The following is a 22,743-nucleotide window of genomic DNA, read 5'->3' as shown; positions in this document are numbered from 1 at the left end:
CCCTCCCCCCTTCTTCCCCACCCCCACCCCTCTTCTGTAAAAAACCCTCAGATGTGGTGGTCCAGATATTTAATAATAATAATTAAAAGAAAACAATCACAACAAAGCCTTGGACCCAAAATAATGGGCCATCTATGGATACTCAATGAAGTAGTCAAAATTGTTCACATGTATTCTGCTCTGCCATTCTATCTAATCCAAATCATACTCTCTATCACCTCCTTAACTAGCATGTCATTTTACTACTTCTACTAGTGTTATTAAAATAAATAATAATAAAAAGGTCCTACCTATGAAAACTCAACTTTGCATCTCTAATATTCTAAATGTTAAATGAAGATTTCTAAAGGCTTGATAAACTGTAAAAGAACGGAAGCTTTTAAACCGAAATTGTTACATTTTTTATATGTAAAAAATAATTTGATTCAAACTAGTTAGTTAGTTAGTTAGCTAAGAAATCAAAAAAAAAAAAAAAAAAAAAGATTGGATGCTACCCAATGTATTCATCCAACCATAGAGGACATAGAGATTTTTTTTTTTTTAAATTTAAGTTGAAGGACGAAAAGAGGTAGAGGAAAACCTAAAATAACACTAGTTAGAAGTAGTGAAAAAAGACATTGGGGGGGGGGTTGATGTCCAAGGTGTATTCCAGTATTCCACAATAATATGTCCTTTTCTTGAGAATGTATGTTTGGATATCAGGTAATGGTGTAAGGCATATAATAAAAAAAAAAAGTCTTTGTTATTATCTTCTGTCCAGGAATCTGGCATACTGGATTTCTTGCAGAACAAAAACATGACACTTCCACCCTCTTAAGATTTGGTGATGGTTTAGACTCTTTAGAGGTCTCAGGCTCTAATATCATGGGATGTGTGAGTTAAATTATTAAGCAAAAAGAAAAAAAGGGGTTTACTTTGAATGTCTAGTGTTTACATTTTGTTATTACTGTAATGGCTTTCTTCCCCCTTTTAAAAATTTTACTGATGGTATTGTCTGAGAAAGTGTGGTTAAGTTGCCTATTCGGTATTAAGTTTAGCTGTCATTTGTCTACCTTTGTGTTATAGTATGTATAGCAATCTTCTGATAACATGAAATGCTACCGTATGATAGCTAGTAGGTTTCCTTACTCATTATAGGTTAGTAACTTCAAGTTGTGTAAATTAGGGTGTACTGAGTTTTGAATATGAGTAAATTGGACACTGTGGGAGCATTTGGCAGAGGAACTATGGGCAATGAAATTGGGTTTGAAGCTTCTGCAAGAAAGAGCAAAGGTTGGATCCTTCTGGTGGCCATACATCAGCAATCTCCCTGAAACTTACAGTATACCCATCTTCTTTCCTGGGGAGGACATAAGGAACTTGCAATATGCTCCTCTTCTTCACCAGGTATGTCATTTGAGCCAGCTTAAAAGACAAAATCATAATGTTTTAAAACCAAAACTGTGAACAGGCTAGGCAGGAAGCTGGAAAATCCACACAAATCCAATCTTTCCCTGTTCATAGAATGTGTTCCCTTGCTCTAATACCATTGTAGAATTCCTGTGTTATGCTTCTGCCCATGTTTTCTCTGAGTTATGTTTATTATATACACCTTTATTGTGTGACGTGAAACTTCAAAATGTCGCATATACATGTTGAACGTGCATGAGATGGTAGGAATGTCAAATATGTACTAGAGAGCGACTAAACATATGTAAAGGGTGTGCAACAAAGAAGAAATGAGCATGTTGACTAATTCAGTATTAATCACTTCGCAAATTTGCCTTTTTGTTAAATCGATTAACAAAATTTGTGTAAGCACTTATGTGAGGCATACTGTGTTACACGTACTCTTTGCTTTGCTCTAGAGTACAAAGGAAGCCAATGAGCTCTAGCTCAAATGGCACCTCCTCCCCTTTAAAGAGTAGGGTGGAGTGTGAGTTCAACACCCACCCAAGTGTGTGTACCTACCAATAAAAAAAGAAAAAAAAAAGAGAGAATATTCCATTAATTTAGCTGGCTCCTTATGTTAAAGTTAGGGAATTGGACAATGCTGGTTTTTTGGGACGTTTGTCTGTATCCAACACCTAAATCTGAGTTCTAATATATCATCTGTTGAGATTCTTTTAGTACATATTGAATTTGCAATTTGCTTTAAAGATGCTAGCAATCTTCTTCTACCAGGTAAACAAGAGATGCCGGTTTCTTCTTGACTTTGATCGTGAAGTCAGACATGCGCTTGAAAATCTGAAACTAGATGATCACCCTTTTGGTGGTCAAAATGTAGATGCATCCTCCCTAGGATGGGCAATGTCAGCAGTCTCTTCTAGGGCATTTCGTTTGCATGGTAAAAAGCTTCTAGATGGAACCCACAACAATGTTCCCATGATGCTTCCTCTCATTGACATGTGCAACCATAGCTTCAATCCGAATTCCCAAATTGTTCAAGAACAAGATGCAGGCAACTTAAAGATACTAGTAAAGGCATGCTGCTCTCTCTTTTCTCTTCAATATTCTTTTAACCCATAAATCTTATTTGCTTATAAAAGTTGGATCACAGTTTTCTTTGCTGAACTCCTCCCTCTTTATAAAACCAGGTTGTGGCAGAAACAGCGATCAAACAAAATGATCCTTTAGTACTTAATTATGGCTGTTTAAACAATGATCTTTTCCTGCTTGATTATGGATTTGTGATACCCTCAAACCCCTATGACTGTATTGAACTCAAATATGATGGAGCTCTTTTGGATGCTGCAAGCATGGCTGCCGGAATTTCTTCACCCAACTTCTCTGCTCCAGCTCTGTGGCAGAAAGAAGTTTTATCCCAGCTAAATTTAGAAGGGGAAGCTTCCATTCTCAAGGTCTGTACTCTCCCTTAATATGATTTTTCTTCCCTTGGATTAATCTGTAACTAATTGAAATTTGTTTACACTTACAATGGATTGAAGTAAGCTTTATTGTCTATTTTCTTCCTCAATTTTAGATCAAAGAAAATTCAATCATTTTGAACTTGCTCTATTTTTCCCTTCTGCTTGAATCTTGAAGTTGCGCTTGGTGTCATGAATGAGAAAATGCTCTGGGGTTTGTCTCAAACTAATTATATCTGATCCTTTTTATGGGTACCTGCTGAATTCTGGCCACAATAAGAATATTCTTGTTACTCATCATCATCCCTTAAGATTAAGACCATGTGCAGAATGTTTGACAGACTACTATGTTTCAGTTTCAAGAACTTTGAATAAACTACCCTGTAAAGTATCCAAATAGAAACACTTCTGTGGCTTGTTACTCATCAGGAAAACAACAAAAAATCTGTTGATTTTGACAATCAAAAGGGTATTGAACAAGCCTGGTCTCACTGCATATCCAACTCCCCTGAAGTCATCTTACAAACTTGTAAAGCTGTTTGCTCTTACTGGCATTTCACAATGCATAAGTTGGAGCCTTACCACCAAACTGATCACCTAATAAAAATTTCCTCTTTAAATTTTTAAAATGACCATTTCATGTGTCTATTTTGTTTTTAAACAGGTAAGCCTGGGAGGTCCAGAATTGGTAGAGGGCCGCTTATTGGCAGCCTTAAGAGTTCTCCTAGCTAGTGACATGGAAACAGTGCACAAGCATGATTTGAACGCACTCAAATCTTTATCTGCTGAAGCTCCTCTTGGTATTGCAAATGAAGTAGCTGCTTTCCGCACCATTATTGCGCTTTGTGTGATTGCATTAGGACACTTCCCCACCAAAATAATGGATGATGAATCCCTTTTGAAGCAGGGTGTATCAGGTTCAACTGAGTTGGCCATCCAATTCAGAATGCAGAAGAAATCTTTGATTATAGATGTGATGAGAAATCTCACTAGAAGGGTGAAGTCACTCTCATCAAAAGGAGCAACAGCTCAAGGCTAATTTATTATGGTGGAAGTCATTTTCATGGTGGCTTGTTTGCTCTCAATAATCTCACTATTCTGAAATTGTCATGTATGTTGTCACCACACATTTTTTTTCCTGTTACCTTTCTTGTGATTTTTATTGCCTTTATCCTCTTTAGTAACCTGATGATTATGTTTCTAAAAAATTTTGACTGTTTATACTGGTGATACCTCCTTGCTTGGTTCTGTTTTAATCTGGTCTTGATTAAACTTGTACTCTCTATTCTAGTTATCCGTACGCCATTATAAAGCAAAATACCGAACCAGCTTTTAAATTTGTTTACATGTAGCCTTGTAAAGATCTAATTAGTGGAAAGGAATAAGTTTTTTGGGTTACTTTTTTCAATAACACTATGGAGCAGATACCATTTCACAGATGCACGACCAATAAATAAATAAACAGATAATAAAAAAGAAAGTAGCAGGTTGGTTTCTGCTGCACCAGCAATGAAATAATGCAAATTATGAGTTACAAGCTTGTGTGCAGTTGATGCATGCATGTGTACATGCCTGAGTATTGGCTTGCATTCTCAAATTCAGAGAACCACAGGAAAATTTTGGAGTGAAATGGTTACAGGAAAATTTTGGAGCCTGTTGTATGTGGGGTGGGGGTGAAGTATCTTTGTGTTTTAAGTTATGGTATACCAATTATGTTAGGAAACAAAGTGGGTTAATAGCTTACGTATACTGTATCTGTAACACTTTTACTCATTCTTTTTACCAACTTTTTCACTTTGTATGATTGGTTATTGGAGTAAAGGTTTTTGTATTTTTCCAACCTATCTTTCCTCTACCGGATTGATATCTTGGACGAATGACTTGCTAATTAAGATTGAGTTTTGCTTCGTCAACATGATTCGATTATTATTACTTGGTGTGTAAGAAAGTAATTCTTGACATATTTTAGTACTTCAAGGTAATTTGCAAGGGCTTTGTAAGTGCTACAGAAAAGTTTATGATAAAAGATACTAAAAATTATGCAAATAGGTACCGTAGGCCCCTCAAGGGGTCGGTTTTTTTTTTTTTTTGGGATAATTAGTGGAGGCAAAAAAAAAAAAAAAAAAAAAAAAACCCTTAATGTCCGAAACTATGAATTGTGCATATGTACGAGAAAAATAGTAAGTTTCTATTGAAAGTTTTACTGATTATGAGAGAGGAAGTTGAGTTAATTGAATTGTAAGTTTTATTAATCATGAGGCGCAGAGAAAGTTCAGTTAATTGTATTGAAAGTTTAACTGAGAGAGAGAGAGAGGGAGAGAGAATCAATTAAGGTAGAACAAAATTCTGTTATTCCATCACAGTCTGCAAAACTTGAATGAAACAGAAGCCATCTCAGTCCATCCAAAATAAGAGAAAGCATGGAACTATATTAGTCCACCACATAAGACTTGCACCATATCCTAATATTCCCACCAGATCCTAAAATCAACTATATGTACAACACCTGAAATAAACCCCAAAACACAGAACCTGGTGGGTTCCCCAAAAAAAAAAAAAAAAAACAAAAAACAAAAACAAAAACAAAGGAAGAGTTCCTAAGTCTATAACTATGGATACCACCATGACCATAACCACACAGTACATAGGAATCCATATAATCACGTACCGCTAAACTGAGATAGGTCTCTCAGCCAATCCCAGTGGGAAGGTGACCTCTGCCTTGTGAATCCTCGGAGAAGAACACGTCTCATCTCTGGCTCCTGCAGCGAAGGGTGCATGATTTTCTCTATTTCTTGCTTGATCTTTATCACTTGGAGGTGAACTGGAACACCCATATTATACTCATCTCCTTCTATACTCTTCATGTTGCTCTTGTTTTCTTCTGTTGTTGTTGTTGAGAATATTCTTGTGCTGCTCCATCTCTGGCCAAAAGCTTCACGCAAAAACTAAACAATCACACACGCGCACACACACCTCTCTTTCTTTTTTTATAGGTACAAGGAACTCTCACACCTTATAGGAACCTTGTATATTGGTTTATGAGGTATTGTTATAAACGTAGGTGAATACTTTATATATGGAAAGACAGGAAAAAGACACACGATGCCTTCATGAATAGTATGGAAATTAACAAGGAAGGTGATTGACAAAAGTGGTAAACTTTTGTGTATTTTTGGATCAATTTCAATACGAATCCTTTGAACCTTGTGAGATATCCATTATTTTCTACCAAAATTGGCCCACATGGTCATCAGAATTACCATACTTGGCCCTGTCAACACGTCAATGACCCCTATTTTGTTTTTGATCACATGATATTCGAATCCCCATATTTGTCCATTCCACGATTTATCCATTTATTAATTTGATCATCACAAATTTAAGACACATGTGGTCCATTGTTTGGATGGTTAGGTTAACTAATTTGAAATTATTATATGCAAAAATTAAATTTCTTTATTGGTTATTTTTTTGGGGTATACAAATTAACTGCTAACTTAACAAGTGGTGGTAGAGAATATGGGTTTGAGTTAACTTATCTGCTAAACTTTTTTACCATGAAATAAAGGATTAGGATTTCAATTCCGCCAACAAAAGAAAAAAAATTTATTACTGTTTAAACTTTTTTAATCTGATATAAATAACAATTATGTTGAAGTAGACACTATTCTTATCATATTTATTAAAAAATAAAAAATAAAAAAAGTGGATGTAGATTGAGTAAAGTTTACGTGTTATATTAAATCACATTTATATTGCTTAATGGATTAATCTAAACATGTAGTTGAGCAATTTTTTGGTCAAAGAATAGTAGCAAGTGGCAAGTACTAAAGAGGATGTGTGATTGGGTGCGCAGCCAACTACTTTTTACACTTATTTGAAGAAGCTAGCCTTCATTTGACTCGAGCACCCATTAAATAAATAAATAAATTGTTGACATTTTAAATCAAACTTTGGTAAATCAACTGTTCTCATTTGGATTAGACCTACCTCTCATTGCTCAAGTAAAATTAGGGGTCCTAACTCCTAATTTCAGTTAATTATCACACATAGGTTATATAAAAAGTGCTTATACTAACTTATAAGCAAGTCCTGGTCAGCCAAAAAAAAAAAATAGAACACAGGTCCAGATCCATAGTTTGGAAATTTTCCCTAGAGTTATCCCAAAATGGATATGGACTGGAAAAATTATGGATTTTTTTTTAAAGTAAAAAAAAGAAAAAAGGAAAAAAAGAAAAAAAAAGAGAGGATAATATCAGCTAAGTCGGTAATCATATAATGGAGTAAACAAAATTGGTGATGACTGGCGATTTTGCCAAATTTGATTTAGTGCCAACTTAATTTTTTTTACTTAAGAGATAGAAGCTCGCATATATATAAAGTCTTTTTGAGAAAGAAATATATTTATATAATTTAATCGTTTTTTTATGAAATATAATTTAATAACTAATATTTTGCTATGGAAGAGAGGGAGTTTGAACTCTTAAAGATATCTTAGTTGGAAACATTAAAAAAAAAAAAATGTCAATATATCAGTTAAGTAGGTAACCATATAATGGAGTAAGTAAAATTGGTGATGACTGTCGATTTTACCAGATTTGGTTTAGTGCCTACTTAATTTTTTACTCAATAGATAGAAGCTCAGATATATATAAATTCTTTTTAAGAAAGAAATATATTTATATAATTTAATAGTTTGCCACGCAAGAGAGGAAATTTAAACTCTAGAAGATATCTTAATTGGAAACATTAAAAGAAAAAGAAAAAGAAAAAGTCAATTGAGGTACAAAGCTCTTAACTGTTGTACATTAAAAATTAAATTAGGTATTAAATAACTTGATATTTCAGTAGGACTTTGAGGAGGAGATTTGAATTATAATCAAATGCCATAAAAAATTAAAGGATTATTTTAGCATTTACAAATAAAAAGTCAAATAATAAATCGCAAAGCAAACAAAAGTGATATTGGCTGTTTTTAATATTATTTATTATTGACATTAATATCTACTCCCTCTGTCCCAATTTGTTTGTCCTGTTTGAAAAGTCAAACTTTTTAAAGAAATATCATCTATTTTTGTTTGCCTTATAAAAATTTATAAGTTTACAAAACTACCCTTAAATAAATTTATTGGCTTTTTTATAAAAGAATTATTCTTAATGAGACAACTAAAAAAGTATCCCAATTAGATAGATTTAAAAAAAAAAAAATATTTGTTAGTTTTCTTTTCAAATACCCCTACTTTAATTTCAACACTATTTAAAAAAAAAAAAAAAAGAGTTTATGACTCTTATTTTTAAAAACATGATAATATTTTGGGACATCCTAAAATGAAATAAAGAACAAACAAACTGGACGGATAGAGTATTAAACTATAATAAAAGTTAAGTCTTCTATTTTTTTTTTTTTTTTTTTGAGAAGAACATGTTGGGTTTACATATTGTACATCATACAACTTGCTTATGTCATTTGACTCACAATAAATACATCGACACTATAAAGATAATTTGCTCAGATTCTCAAAAAAGATAATACAATCTAAGTAATTTTTTTTTTTTTTTGAGAAATTAAAAGAAAAATCTTTATAGCCACAACAAAATTTTAGTCTCAAAATTTTAAAATTGGTTATATATCCTAAACATATTTGTGGGGGGAGAAAAACCCAGCCCAACTTATTGGGCCCAAGGCCCTGAATGAGGAACACTCTTCATCCGAGGAGATGGGGCTTTCAGTCGGATGCCCACGCCAATGGGGGATGCCTGGAGATGAACACGTATTCCATCCGAGGAGATGCTCATATGTCCGAGTAGTCATGAGCCCTCGGATCCGAAGAGGTTTGATCAAGCACGAGTATGGGAGGTTCAAGTGATCTATTTGACAAGTGTCAAGAGGGAGAGGAACCTCGGACACACATAAAGATAACGGAGCCCTGTTCATGGCATTGTTCTCCATGTCCTCGTGTGATGGACTTCTACGTTGTCTCTTACGATGGGATTCCTCCTCACAAGTGTAGGACTCGCTGGCTGGTGTTTTGGATTTGTGCTGATAAGAGACATCTCGCTCATCATCAAGATCATCCTCAGAATATGAGGAAGCCCGTTTCCTCTTTGCATGGCGCAGCTCTCTCTTTAGTTTTTCTATTTCCAGTTGCAAGTCGCGGTTCTTCTTTGCATGGGACATGTGACTTCCGCTCTGCGATTGGCCCTGGCTAAGGCGCACTGTGTGTACGCTACCCTCACGATTTTGTCTACCCACCAGGTTGGCGAAATGGTCCACGTGTTGGGATGCCCTGGATTCTGCTTGCTGTTCACCTTGTCCTGCCATCATCAACTGTTGTTTTCACTCTTGCACAAGCTCTTCCCACAGACGGCGCCAATTGTAGGGTCAGTTTTTGCGGCCCAAGCCCAAGGAGGTATGGATTCGGAACCCACTGAGCCCAAAACAATAAATTTTGTAGAGAGTGGGCGAAAGGGCTAGGCAAATAATGAAAATAACAGTATTAAACAACAACACCAATGCGAGAAGTTGAATTAATGTGCTCTCGGACTAATATGAGTATTCTGTCCGAAGAGATGTTTTTCATTGATAATCAAAAGTTACAATTTCTGGAGCTACAACCATCTAATATCTCCTTTCTCTCTCCTGTTTTTCTCCCCCTTCTATCAGGGGTACCCTTCCCTTATATAGCATTACCTTCTTACATCTCCTACGTCCACTTGTTCATCATCCAGGCTCCCACTTGAGTACATGTCCCATCATCCCACCTTTAGCCTTATGTGAGTGGCGGTAGCTGAGAAAGCACTGTTCAGGTGTCCTGTCCACATAAATGCGGCCAGAAAGGTAGGTACAGTGCATTAAATGTGGTGGTTGAAGTATGCCTCCTTGATATTTCTCGTTGAAAAGGTTCTCTTCAACAGCAACACTTTCATTAACTACAGTAGTAGCAGTGAAAGCAATGAAGTTTCCATCCTCTTCACTACTAGACTCATTGTCAGAAACTTCATCATCACTAAGGGTTACGGTCATAGCCTTACCCTTAGACCTCAAGAATGTAGGACATTCAAAACATTGTTGACCCATAGAATTATTTGAAGGTTGACCAACTTTTTCTTTAGGTTTTTCAGTGTTATTAACCTTAGTGAGATTATTCCTCCTAAAATTTCTAGACTCAGTAGTGTTCTTACCTCTTGCCCTTCTGTTACTATTCCTAAGAAAATTTCTAAAGTTCTTGGCAAGGTAAGCAATCTCTGCAGCAGAGAGCTCATAATCAAATCCACTTATATCAACATCATCAACAGACTTAAGAGCCATTGATTTGGATTTACTAGTCTTAGGTAGGTCCAACTTATAGGACTGAAGAGATCCTACAAGTTCATCAATAGGGATGGAATCCACATCTCTACTTTCAGTGATGGTAGTCACTTTGGGTCTAAAATCTTCAGTCAAAGATCTAAGAATTCTCCTAACAATTTTAGGTTGATCATAGATTTCACCCAGATTATAAGCAAAATTAACAATATCATTAAACTTAGTATAGAATTCATCAAAAGATTCATCATCAGACATCCTAATGCTTTCAAATCTAGTTATTAATTGTTGCAACTTATTAATTTTAACTGCCTTTGTGCCTTCATGCACAGTTTAGAGGATATTTCAAGCAGTATGAGTAACCTCAACATTAGAAATTCTCTTAAATTCCTCCATAGAAACAGTATTAAAGATATCATTCATAGTTTTACTATTAAAAGCGACTGCTTCTTTCTGAGAAGTTTGCCACTCACTCACAGGAGTAGTGGGCTTCTCCCTTCCATATTCAACAGAGTTCCAGACTCTCTCATCAATAGAATGCTTTCATCCTTACTTTCCAATAAGTATAATTATTCCTATCAAAGTGAGGTGGAACAACAAGAGAGTGTCCATATTCCATGACAACCGGGGTCAAGGATCAGCTCTTAGATCAAAAGATCTATACGAGAGAGCTACCTACTCTGATACCACTTGTTTGTTTTTAGACCCCGTAAAACACAACCAAATTAACCTAATTAATTAGCCAAGTGATTACTTAATCAAATTATGCAGTTCTAGGTTAGCACAAATAAATCATATTAATGTAAAGTGTGGAAAATAAAGAACACAAAGATATGATGACCTAAGAAAACCAAACCTGTAAAAAACCTAGGGAGGATTTAACCTAGCTATTCTCAAGGTAAACCGAATTCACTATGAAAGAATTGAAGTTTACATAATAGCGACTTAGACCACTAACATTCTATTGCTACCTCGAGTAGGAAACTTACTATCACGACCATGTGACAGCTCTGAGTTCATGGCCTGCTTCTTTCTTGGATTCCCAGCAAGTACAAGCACTCCAGCTTCTGTATCTTCAAGCTCTTGAATTTGAAACTGAATGATCACTAAGTTCTTGACATAATCTTGAATCTTGGAAACCCTAAGTATGTGTGAAGGTAAACACTTCTAGATCTCACAAAAGATTCACACACAGAGCATAAAGAGCAACCTCAAAACGTGGCTAGAGTTTTCCCTTTTATACTTAAGAAAAAAAATAAAACCCTACGCGTCAAACAGGCTTGGGCTGAGTTGGAAATTTTGCAGAAAAATCAATCTGCACGACTTTCGATCGGTCGAGTTTAATTCTCGATCAATTGAGCCAGGCAGATTTACACAGTAAATCTTGCAGCAACTTGATTCCAACTTTACATAAAAACATATACTTTGAGCAAGTCTAAACAAGACTAAAACGTTTTGATCATGGTTTGCCAACATTACAAAATGAAGTTCTAATACATTAGTTCCTAATTCCTTAGAACCTAGCAGCCTGCATTTACCAATTGATGTAACTAACTTCAAGGTGTATAGATCTACCAATTGATGTGATTGACTTCTCCACAACAATTCGAGATTGTTGTAGTAGCTGGTGCAAATGTCTTTGCAGCAACAAGCTTCAATGGAAAACTGGAAGTAGCTTGCTAAAAAAACCCAAGCACACAAATTCACAGAAACTTCTCTTGATGTGTATCTCTTCTCTCATATTGATGATGATTGTAAATATGTCCTTATATCAAGCTAGGTATCAAGATTAACTAAGCCTCGATACATTGAGTAGGTATCGAAGTAGAGTTGAGGTACTTGTTTCAATTGTCTTTTAAGCAGTTTTCCATCCTCTTCAATATGAATCTTTAACACACTTTTGGACACTAAAAACTAAGACTAAAAATACATCATTAAGTGCATTTTAAATCGGATTAGCCAATACCGAAAAATATGACCCTAACAAGTGCAATAATCCATGTGGTTGAGGAGTGCTCACATTCTTGTACACAGTAAAATATTTTTGTTGTTAGTTGTCTACTAGTTTGTAGAGTCTAGGAAAAGATTTTTGCTCAAATGTAAAACTTCTCGTATCATAATGGATTTACTTTGTTATTGAAGGCTTTCCTTATAGTAGATTTTTCTTTGGATTTTCATCTATTTTCCACTTCGTCATCATATTTTTGTCTCCTTGTGAATGATTTTGTCATTTTTGTGCAATTGGTGACACTTTATCGAATTTGCATTTACGTGCTTTAAATTGCCTAAATCATGAATTATAAATTGGCAAAACTGAATTGATTAAATAACTTGGTTAATTCACTTGTAATTCAATAATCAAGATTTAAAACTTAACATATTCCAATTTCTTAAAAAATAATCTAATAAAGAAGTTTCCCCAATTTCACATAGGAATTACCTCTTGTACACTTGAAATCCAGGAGCTTACAAGCTACTAAACATAATACAGTGTTATAAACTCTAAGAGGTTAGTCTAATGGTTTTCAACTTCTCATGGGATTCATGAAATCCTAAATTAAAAATTCCTACCCAGTATCTTGGAAACACCCCCAACAAATTTATTCCTATAATTGCTTGATGTATTGAATTGAGGATTACATATACACGAAAGAATAATCTAGTACTTGAAGAGGTTTGGGCACCAATGTTAGTACCAAAAAAAAAAACTAGACATTGTTATAAAGAATTAAATATTTTTATATTCAAATAAAAAAATAGGGCTAATTGTACAAATCCACCATAAACAAATGGGAACTTTCACTTTGCACTAAAAAATATAAAAAACTTTCGATTACCATTCCAATCAATCATAATATATATATAAAAGTAGAGACCTTATGTGGGAAAGTGTGAGGTTTTGTCAAGTAGCGCATTATATGCGAAGAGAATTGTGTTTGATTTTAGACCCCTTAAAGCACAACCAGATTAACCTAGTTAATTAGCCAAGTGATTACTTAATCAAATTATCAAATCTAGGTTAACACAAATATATCATATCAATGTAAAGTGTGGAAAACAAAGAACATAAAGATATGATGACCTAGGAAAACCAAACTGGTAAAAAATCTGGGAAGGATTTCACCTAGCTATTCTCAAGGTAAACTGAATCCACAATGAAAGAATTGAAGTTTACACAATAGCGACTTAGACCACTAACATCCTATTGCTACCTTGAGTAGGAAACTTACTATCACAACCATGTGACAGCTCCGAGTCCATGGACTACTTTTTTCTTGTATTCCCAGCAAGTACAAGCACCCTCGCTTGTGTATCTTTAAGCTCTTGAATTTGCAACTGAATGATTACCAAGTTCTTGACATAATCTTGAATCTTGGAAACCCTAAGTATGTGTGAAGGTAAACACCTCTAGATCTCACAGAAGATTCATACACACAGCATAAAGAGCCACCTAAAAATGTGGCTAGGGTTTTTCCTTTTATACTAAAGACAAAACATAAAACCCTACATGTCAAACGGGCTTGGGTTAAGTTGGAAATTCTGCAGAAAATTCAATCTGCACGACTTTTGATTGGTCAAGTCTAATTCTCGACCAATCAAGCCAGGCAGATTTACTCAGTAAATCCTGCAGCAACTCGATTCCAATTTTATATAAAAATATATACTTTGAGCAAGTCTAAACAAGACTAAAACGTTTCAATCATGGTTTGCCAATATTACAAAATGAAATTCTAATACATTAGTTCCTAATTCCTTAGAACCTAACAAATTGAAATATTCTCAAGTGCCACATCAAAAATAAGAACAAATTAAATATTGAATTTTTGTTTCATTTGGTTCAATGTTTCAAGACTTTTCTAATTATAAAAATAAATATTCTTTGTATCTTTTAGCTCAATGTTTCAAGACTTTTCATCCCTCACACATATATACAAAAATCTTTGCATTTTAATTCACAATTTTCACCTCTTGCACTTCTACCTTTTATATATACCCACCCATAGCCTTTCATATCATCCCATGTCAAATACACACATGACCAAAAACGATTTCATTTGCCTTCAATCATTTCATGACACCTACCTAGCTCTAACATTGCTATTTCATCTAATTCTAATCTGTATAAGTTAACTACAACCAAGGAAGGGGGTTTGCATTTTATACTGAGTGACAATGGCAATTAAGATTTTTATGTTAATGTTAGACGTTGTGGATTTGTTGATTTTGTAAATGATGTGATTGAATGTGAGTGTTTGGAATGTGTATTTAAGGAGAAAGAGAAAGGCATATTCTATATTAGCTTTTATTCTATAATATTCATTATTTTATTTTTTTAATTTTATATCTCATTACTCCAATTGAATAATTATAATGGATATATGTGTGCAATTTATAATTGTTGTTTTTTATGATGAACTTATTACTAATAAAATTCTATAACAATTATACTATAATACATATACAACATTCTCCAAAGAGTAATGCTACTACCACAAACTATTTTACAATATTTTTACAAAATGTTGATATGGCCAGCTTCTTCTTTTTTTTTTTTTTTTTATACAAAATGTTGATATGGCCAGCTTCTTTTTTTTTTTTTTTTTTTTCATCTATGCCTACCATTGACATCACTTTTCATTTACCAATAACTACTCACCACATCGGCAGTTTGTAAAATTTTTTGTAAAAATGTTTGTATCTCTAGCATTATTTTTCTTCAAAATTGTTTTATATAAAATATTATAGCATTATCCATGTATCGCATGGATAACTTACTAGTTGCACCTAAACATGGATATTGCACCCCATATTTTGAATGATGATTATTTATTTATTTATTTATTTATTGGTTGAAAGGGGGTAAAACTGCATTAATATAAACTAGCAATAAAAGGCGAAGTAAGGAATACAACCCCGAAGCATCCGAATTTAAAAATATTACAAAGTTCTTCCAAATAAGGAAAGTCTAAAACAACAAAAGTCCTAGCAAAGGAGCAGCCTCCTTTGGCGAGATAATCCGCTCCCCTATTCGCTTCCTAAAAGATATGTCTAATCCTGGCTTGGTGAAACTGATATAGGAGGTACTTGCAGTCATTGAGTAGAGAAGAAAAGGAATTAACGGAGGTTTTGTTAGATTGCATCAGGTCAACTACAATTTTTGCATCCAACTCCACAAGGATTTGAGAAATGCCGAGTTGGGATGCAAGCCACAAGCCATCCTTAAGCGCCCAAAGTTTAGCAGTCACACTAGAAGCAATCTCGATATGTCTCATGTACCCCTTGATCCACTTCCCTTGATGATCTCTTATTAGACCACCCCCACCCACCTTGCCGAGATTCCCAAGTGAAGCACCGTTCGAATAATGATTAAAATTAACAGTCACATGTAAGTCACGTGATAATAAAATAATTAATTCTCCTTTCTACTATTTTCCCATATTAATTTACTAAATTATTCTTAATTTTTCTATTTTCACATGGATAAAATTAACTAGCTCATTGTTCATATTGAGGCTTACAAACTACTATAGATATTGACAAAACTGAAACTGGTTTTCCCAAAAATTCCCAAACACAAAAGGTTGAATTAAGTTTTCTATAAGAAAATTAGATTTGCTTTTTAAACCATCATTGAACATAAAAACGAAAATTGGAATTGAGATTCTCAGAAAGTCCCCCAAACTATCAAAGAATGGAATTGTAGTTGAAAAAAAGTGATATTGTTTCTTGAGATGTCACCAGAGTAGATGTGAGAGAGCAAAGAACATTGAGTGCTTGATGAAGCAACTAACCAAGTGGTTTCATGTACGAAAACCTCACTATGCTCTCACATGCGCCACGGTCTCTGCACTTGCGAGTTCATATCCATTCATTCTAAACAGTGTTATGAACCAATTATATATTTTTTCTCCAAATAAAAATTTTGGATTAATTGTATAAATTCACCATGACCACCCCAATAGCATATTTTACACCACAAATTACAAAAACTTGCCATGACCGCACCAAGTGCACCAAAGCTTGTAAATTGCACCTCATATTTAGATTGGTTGTTAAAATTAATGGCAATTTGTTAGTCATGTGACCATAAAAGAAATGAATTCTCCCTTTTTTTTTCTTTCTTTTTTTCCTTTTTCCAAGTTTTTTTGAACTGAAATGGAAATCTTTAAAAAAAAAAGAAAAAAAAAAGGGATCTTATTAGACTAGCATTGAACATAAATGAAAAAGAGAACTGAGTTTCTCAAAATATCCCCCAAACTATCAAGTGGGTAATCCCAAATCCAATAAAACAAGCTGAAAGGATGAAATTGGATTGACCAAAAAAAAAAAATCCAAATAAAAATTTTGGATTAATTGTATAAATTCACCATGACCACCCCAATAGCATATTTTACACCACAAATTACAAAAACTTGCCATGACCGCACCAAGTGCACCAAAGCTTGTAAATTGCACCTCATATTTAGATTGGTTGTTAAAATTAATGGCAATTTGTTAGTCATGTGACCATAAAAGAAATGAATTCTCCCTTTTTTTTTCTTTCTTTTTTTCCTTTTTCCAAGTTTTTTTGAACTGAAATGGAAATCTTTAAAAAAAAAAGAAAAAAAAAAGGGATCTTATTAGACTAGCATTGAACATAAATGAAAAAGAGAACTGAGTTTCTCAAAATATCCCCCAAACTATCAAGTGGGTAATCCCAAATCCAATAAAACAAGCTGAAAGGATGAAATTGGATTGACCAAAAAAAAAAAAAAAAAGTGACTTTTTTTTTTAAAGGCCAAACAAGCAAAAAATAAAAAGAAAAGAAAGCGTGACTTTAATGTTTCTTGAGATACCAAAATATATGTGGGTTTGGCTTATTTTTACTTTTTTAACTGAATATGTCTTTTTGTTTTAAATATATAACTAAAACTTCTAAAACTTTCACAATTTTCCACATCAGCATAATATTTAAATAAAATTATCATTTTATTTAATTAAATTTATTTTTGTTTAGTTCAAACTTAACCAGGTGTGAAACTCTATCTCTCTAACAAGTCCAACTTAAACTCAAACTCATTATTAAATAAAATTATTTTTGTTTAGTTCAAACTTAATCAAAAGTGAAACGCTATCTCTCTAACAAGTCTAACTTAAACTCAAACTCATTATTATTATTATTATTATTATTATTATTATTATTATTATTATTATATATAACCGAAACCTCTGAATCTCTCACAATTTTCCACGTCAGCATAATATTTAAATAAAATTATCAATTTATTTAATTAAAATTATTTTTGTTTAATGCAAACTTAACCAGAAGTGAAACTCTATATCTCTAACAAGTCCAACTTAAACTCAAACTTATTATTAAATAAAATTATTTTTGTTTAGTTCAAACTTAACCAGGAGTGAAACGCTATCTCTCTAANCCAGGAGTGAAAGCTATCTCTCTAACAAGTCCAACTTAAACTCAAACTCATCATTATCATTTAAAAAAAAAAAAATTGTTTAATCAAAACTTAACAAGAAGTGAAACTCTATCTTTCTAAAAGTCCAACTTAAACTCAAACTCAAACGTTAATAATCTATATAAAAACAAAAATTATGATAAGACTAAAAAAAAAAAAAAAAAAAAAAGACTAACGTAGAAAAAAAAGAGGGTTTGGTTTTTGGGTTGAAATTTCTACTAATTATTTTTTTATATTGTACATGGCAGATAAAACATCTATATTTTTTTGGAGAAAAATAAAAAATACAACCTATGTCTTTCAGCCTAAGGAACAATAAATTTTTATTTGATATGTTATATATAAATTTGTTGAATTTAGTTTGGTTTTGAAGTAGAATTTGGGGATTCTATTAATTTTGAAGTTTTAAGTCTTGAGGTTTTTGGTATTTGCTCTCAGTAGGTTGATCTTAATTCTTCACCTTAAATGTTTTTTATTTAGGTTCATGTGATTTTTTTTTTCTTATTAAAAGTTATGATTTCTGGTTGATTAATTATTTTTTTGGATTAATTTCAATTAATTATTTGTTTGGATTCAACATAAAAGATAATGGAATTAGGCAGAATCGTCCACTGGGATCTCTTGGATATCTGGATCGTAGTAGACACTCCCAGGTAACCTCAGGGGAGAGTCCGAGGCCACCCCAGCTGCGTCCAAGGCTTTTTCCCAAGTTTTGTCGCAGTACTCGCGACAAACTGTGGCAAACTGCTCGGTGAGCTGCTGTGCTGTCTTATCTGCCCCCAGCTGGTACGCTGCCTTCTTCTCGGTTCAATTGACTCCTTGGCCAATTGAACCTTTTGCTCAGCTGCTTTGGCGTTCCCTTAGCCTTCTGCAGCTCAGCCCTGAGGCCTTTTACCAGCTCTCGTTCGGTCGCTAAATTGACCTCTGTGGCATTCAGCTGTTTTCGCTGCTCCTCGGCTTGTTTTTCAGCATTTTTAAGCCCACATCGAGGCTCTTTTTCTGGGAGATCGCCTCCTTGAGCTCCTCGGACATCTGAGAATGCTCCTCCTTCAGCCTTCCAAGGGATGCCTCCGCCTCAAGCCGGGACTGGGTTGCTGCTTGGGCCTTGACCCAGGAGTCCTTGTTCAAACCCTCAGCCACGTAGACTTGCTGAGTAACCTGCATGACAACACTTTCAATGTGAAGAAAAGAAACAAAGCCAACCAGGTATAAGACTTAAACTCATAAGTTGTGCACTTACCATGGCTAAGTCCCTCTTAAGGGACATGAAGAGCTCCTGCGGATTGAAGCGCCTGTAAGACTCCATGTCATGGGGGAGGAGGAGTGGTTGCTGCAGGGCTTCGGCGACGTAGCCTGCCCTCCCTCCGTCATAATTCCTGAGGGAGGTATCCCACAGGATTGGGGCGCCATCCAGCTCCAATTTGGGAGACCAGATTCGCGGTCCTCCCCTCGGCGGACATCGGCCACGAAAGCCTCTTCTCGGCTTTCGGTAGACGGGGCTCTATATGCTCGTTGTCCACCACCTTCTGCTGCTTAGCCCCCTTGTCTGGCGGGCTTGTTTTTCTCCGACCTCAGAGTGGGGTCTCTTCTTCTTCAAGTCTGGATTGGGCTTCAACTTGGGTCAGGAACCTGCGTAGACACTGGAGGCAGCGTCACTACTGTTGACGTTCCAGCACCTTTCTGCTCGGGCTTTTTCCCCCTGCCCTTCATCAAACTCCTCAGGTCCATATTGTCGTCCGAGGAGGCTTCAGAGAGTGTAGCTAACAGATTAAGGCGAATGCCTGAGTGCCTGTCGGTATCCTCCTCGGCGTCTGAAACCTCTATCACTCAACGTCTCCGAACCCTCGCCCTCAAACTGGAATCTATCTATCTGCTCCTCTAGCGAGGAGGTGGAAGAGCCAACCCCTTCGCCTTCAGCCGCCTGTACGAGAGGGACTTGCTGGAGTGGTTGGACGAGAGGGGTATAGCTTGAGGGCGTGGATGTGGTACGGGTTCTAGATCATACGGCGCCAAAAAACCCTTCCAACCAACGTCAATACGAGCAAGGCGATGGTCCCTTGAACAATTGCGTTGCCGACCGGTTGGTAACCCTTTGGATATCCTGTGTAGCCCAGAATCAGGGAGCCGATCGGAGCTGTCCGTCTTCGCTCACAAAAATCTCAGATCTCAACAGGAAATTGAGGGCGGCGACGTTCGTAAGGCTTAGCCGAGGAGATACGTGGTTTTTATCTGTTTCAAGGCACACAAAGCTATGTTAGGGACTCAAAAACAGTAGCACAAAAAGAACCAAAAACGATTAGAAGACGAGGACTCTAGGCCTATGGTTAGTGTGCCTAAATCTAACATGGCCCACCTGGCTTTCCACGCTTGGTTGGCAGTGATGGCCGTCATGCCATGCACCCGAGACGATCACATAGTCGTCTTTTCATCCCTTTTTTCCTCCTTTTTTTTTTTTTTTTTTTGGAGAAGCTAGCAGCTAGCCTAGCTTCAGTGCTTGCCAAATCAATTGCCATCAGACAAGAAAAAAGGTCCTGCACACGTTACGCAACACAAAGGCAAGGCTGTCAAGTGACTCAAGGCTGACAACCATTTAATAAATAAAATAAATAAATAAAAAACCTCATTCAGCTGAACAATGTTACAATGCACAAAGCCACAAACGGCAAATCTGAAAAAGTTGAGTCAAACCAAACCAGTGAGCCACAAAGCTTCCTTTTCCCAGTTCGGCAGTGCTGAATCAGCTACCAGTATTAAGAAGATTAGGATTGAAGTGTAATTTTTATAAAATATTTATTTATTTATTTTTACTTAATATATTATGTTTATTTTTAAATATTTTTTTATTTAGTTTATTTTTTTAAGTAATCTAACTTTACTATTATTTTAAATGCAACAGGAACATGTGCACTTAAAAAGACCGATAACTTACTACTTTGCTGGCTTACTTGTTTTGTTTGTTTTAATATATATTTATTTTTGAAGATGTAAACTTGTAATTATATGCATTTTGACAATGAACTATTAATATCGAAGATTTTTTCCGTCATGAATTTATGACTATAAATAATTTTTATCATGCTTAAAACTATTAGAATTGGAAAGATATTAACAAGTGGCATTAAGTGCAATTCATTTGCTTAATTGATTTTATTCATTCTCTCTAAACAAGTTGTCATTGATTTGTTTTTGTAATTGAAAAAAAAAAATATTGTTTGAAAAATATGGGTAAACCCGACCCGACCTGTAATCTGATTGACCCAAACCCGATTAACCCGTTTTAACCCGCGACTCGTTTGACCTGCAAACCTGATTGACCCGACCCGAACCCGACACAACCCGCCCATTTTGCCATGTCTAGATTAAGGGACATTGAAGTGCACACTCCCTCTTTTATGTGAAAGGTACATAATAACACCAGCACTTGTCTTCAAGGAGCCCAATCCTTAAATTAAATGTAAGATAATAATAAAAAAGTTATCAAGAAAAAAATGTATCTATAGGTATTATTACATAATATTAATATTTGGAGGATTCTTCTGCAGGAGATCTTGGAGGTGACGATAAGAAAGGTTTTGGAGGGATTTGCAATACTTCTATGTTTCCTTCTAACATTTCAATTACCTTACTCATGGACAGCCTATCAGATGGATTTTTCTGTATGCACCACAAACCCACTAAGATCATCTTTCTCGCCATTGCAGTTTCCTCTATAGTCATATTAATGGGAAATCCTAAATCATTGTACTGCTCAAGATGCTTATAAATCCAATGTGGAAAATATATCTCACTGGTATTACTTCTTCCAACATCAATGTCCTTTTTTCCTCCAACCATCTCCAAAATCATCATTCCATAGTTATGGACATCAGATTTGTGTGAAACTACTCCAAAGTTTCTACTGAACACTTCAGGAGCTATATACCCTTTTGTCCCTCTGGCTACTGCCATTGATATGTTACTCTCATTCCTTGGAGAAAGTTTAGCAAGTCCAAAATCAGAGATCTTTGGGGAAAAATTTTCATCTAGAAGAATGTTATGTGGTTTTATGTCAAAATGCAAGATTCTAGTATTGCAGCCACGGTGCAAGTACTCAAGGCCCCGAGCAATACTGATTGCAATTTGGAACAATTTTTCCAATCCTGAGGGCATAGTGGTTGTCTCCATGTTGTCACTGTGTATAAACTTTTCAAGTGATCCATTTGGCATAAACTCATAGATGAGAGCTCTTTTTTTACCTTTGAGACAAAATCCAAGAAGTGTGACAATATTAACAAGGGAAGTTCTACTAATGCTTGCAACTTCATTGATAAATTCATCTCCATTTCTTTTAATGCATTCAGGACCTTCATAGCTACGAGACGACCATTGAGTAGCTCTCCTTTGTAGACACCACCATAGCCTCCTTGACCCAGTTTAACGTTTAATGAATTGGTGAATTTCTTGACATCTGAGAATTTATATCTGTTTAGCGATAGTGGTCCGTAATTTCTAACAAATGCCTCAAGATCATGTTCATTCTTTGTTTTCTTCATAAAAAATGGTGTTGACATAGTTGATCTCTTACTTCTAAGACAACAAATTGTGATACCGATAAGTAACACTCCAAGCCCTAAAGCAACAAGACCTACAACAATCTTGATCCACTTACGCTCATGCTTACCTGTAACCAAGGCAGAATAAATATAATTTTAGATAAATATAAATATACTGAATAGATATGTCTAATATATATATATATATATATATGATATTGTTTATATATGTAATTAAAAAAGTTCACCTGTAAAAGACAGACATATATTTAGTCATTAATTAATTATGTAAGAGATAAAAGTATCCACCTAACCTATAATACCTGTAATCTACTCACTCATTGTAAGTCAGAAAAATGAGTTTTCTTGGGTGCTTTCTAATTTATTTGTGCTTTTGTATTTCTCCTATTTTTTCTCTAAGCACTTAGTGTGTGCTTTTAAATTCCAACACTAACAGTAAGCAGCGAAAAGAACGAGGTGTCTGAACATTCATAACATCATAATAGAAATATAACAAGCTCATTCCATAACTTTTCTAAGCACTGAGTGTGTGCTTTTTAAATATACAATGTGCTTCGAATTGAACTTAAAGAAAAAGA

General features: G+C 34.9%; 1 protein-coding gene and 1 pseudogene across 1 annotated transcript in view; one reads left to right on the top strand and one right to left on the bottom strand.

Annotated features, from left to right (window-relative positions):
• The window catches only part of LOC112033969 (uncharacterized), an 8,045-nt gene extending 3,788 nt beyond the window's left edge, over positions 1–4,257 (top strand). Inside the window, exons 2-5 of the mRNA XM_024066753.2 lie at positions 1,220–1,386; positions 2,164–2,463; positions 2,577–2,840; positions 3,511–4,257. Of these exons, the coding sequence (XP_023922521.2) occupies positions 1,220–1,386; positions 2,164–2,463; positions 2,577–2,840; positions 3,511–3,885 (1,106 nt within the window). The 3' untranslated portion in view covers positions 3,886–4,257. The remainder of the gene's footprint in view (positions 1–1,219; positions 1,387–2,163; positions 2,464–2,576; positions 2,841–3,510) is intronic.
• A 16,776-nt stretch (positions 4,258–21,033) lies between these two features.
• LOC112024178 (LEAF RUST 10 DISEASE-RESISTANCE LOCUS RECEPTOR-LIKE PROTEIN KINASE-like 2.1) overlaps positions 21,034–22,743 on the bottom strand; it is a 13,438-nt pseudogene continuing 11,728 nt past the window's right edge.

The sequence above is a fragment of the Quercus suber genome, unplaced genomic scaffold (assembly GCF_002906115.3).
Source record: "Quercus suber isolate HL8 unplaced genomic scaffold, Cork oak 2.0 scaffold_246, whole genome shotgun sequence".
Lineage (NCBI taxonomy): Eukaryota > Viridiplantae > Streptophyta > Magnoliopsida > Fagales > Fagaceae > Quercus > Quercus suber.
This window is presented reverse-complemented; position numbering and strand designations above follow the sequence as displayed.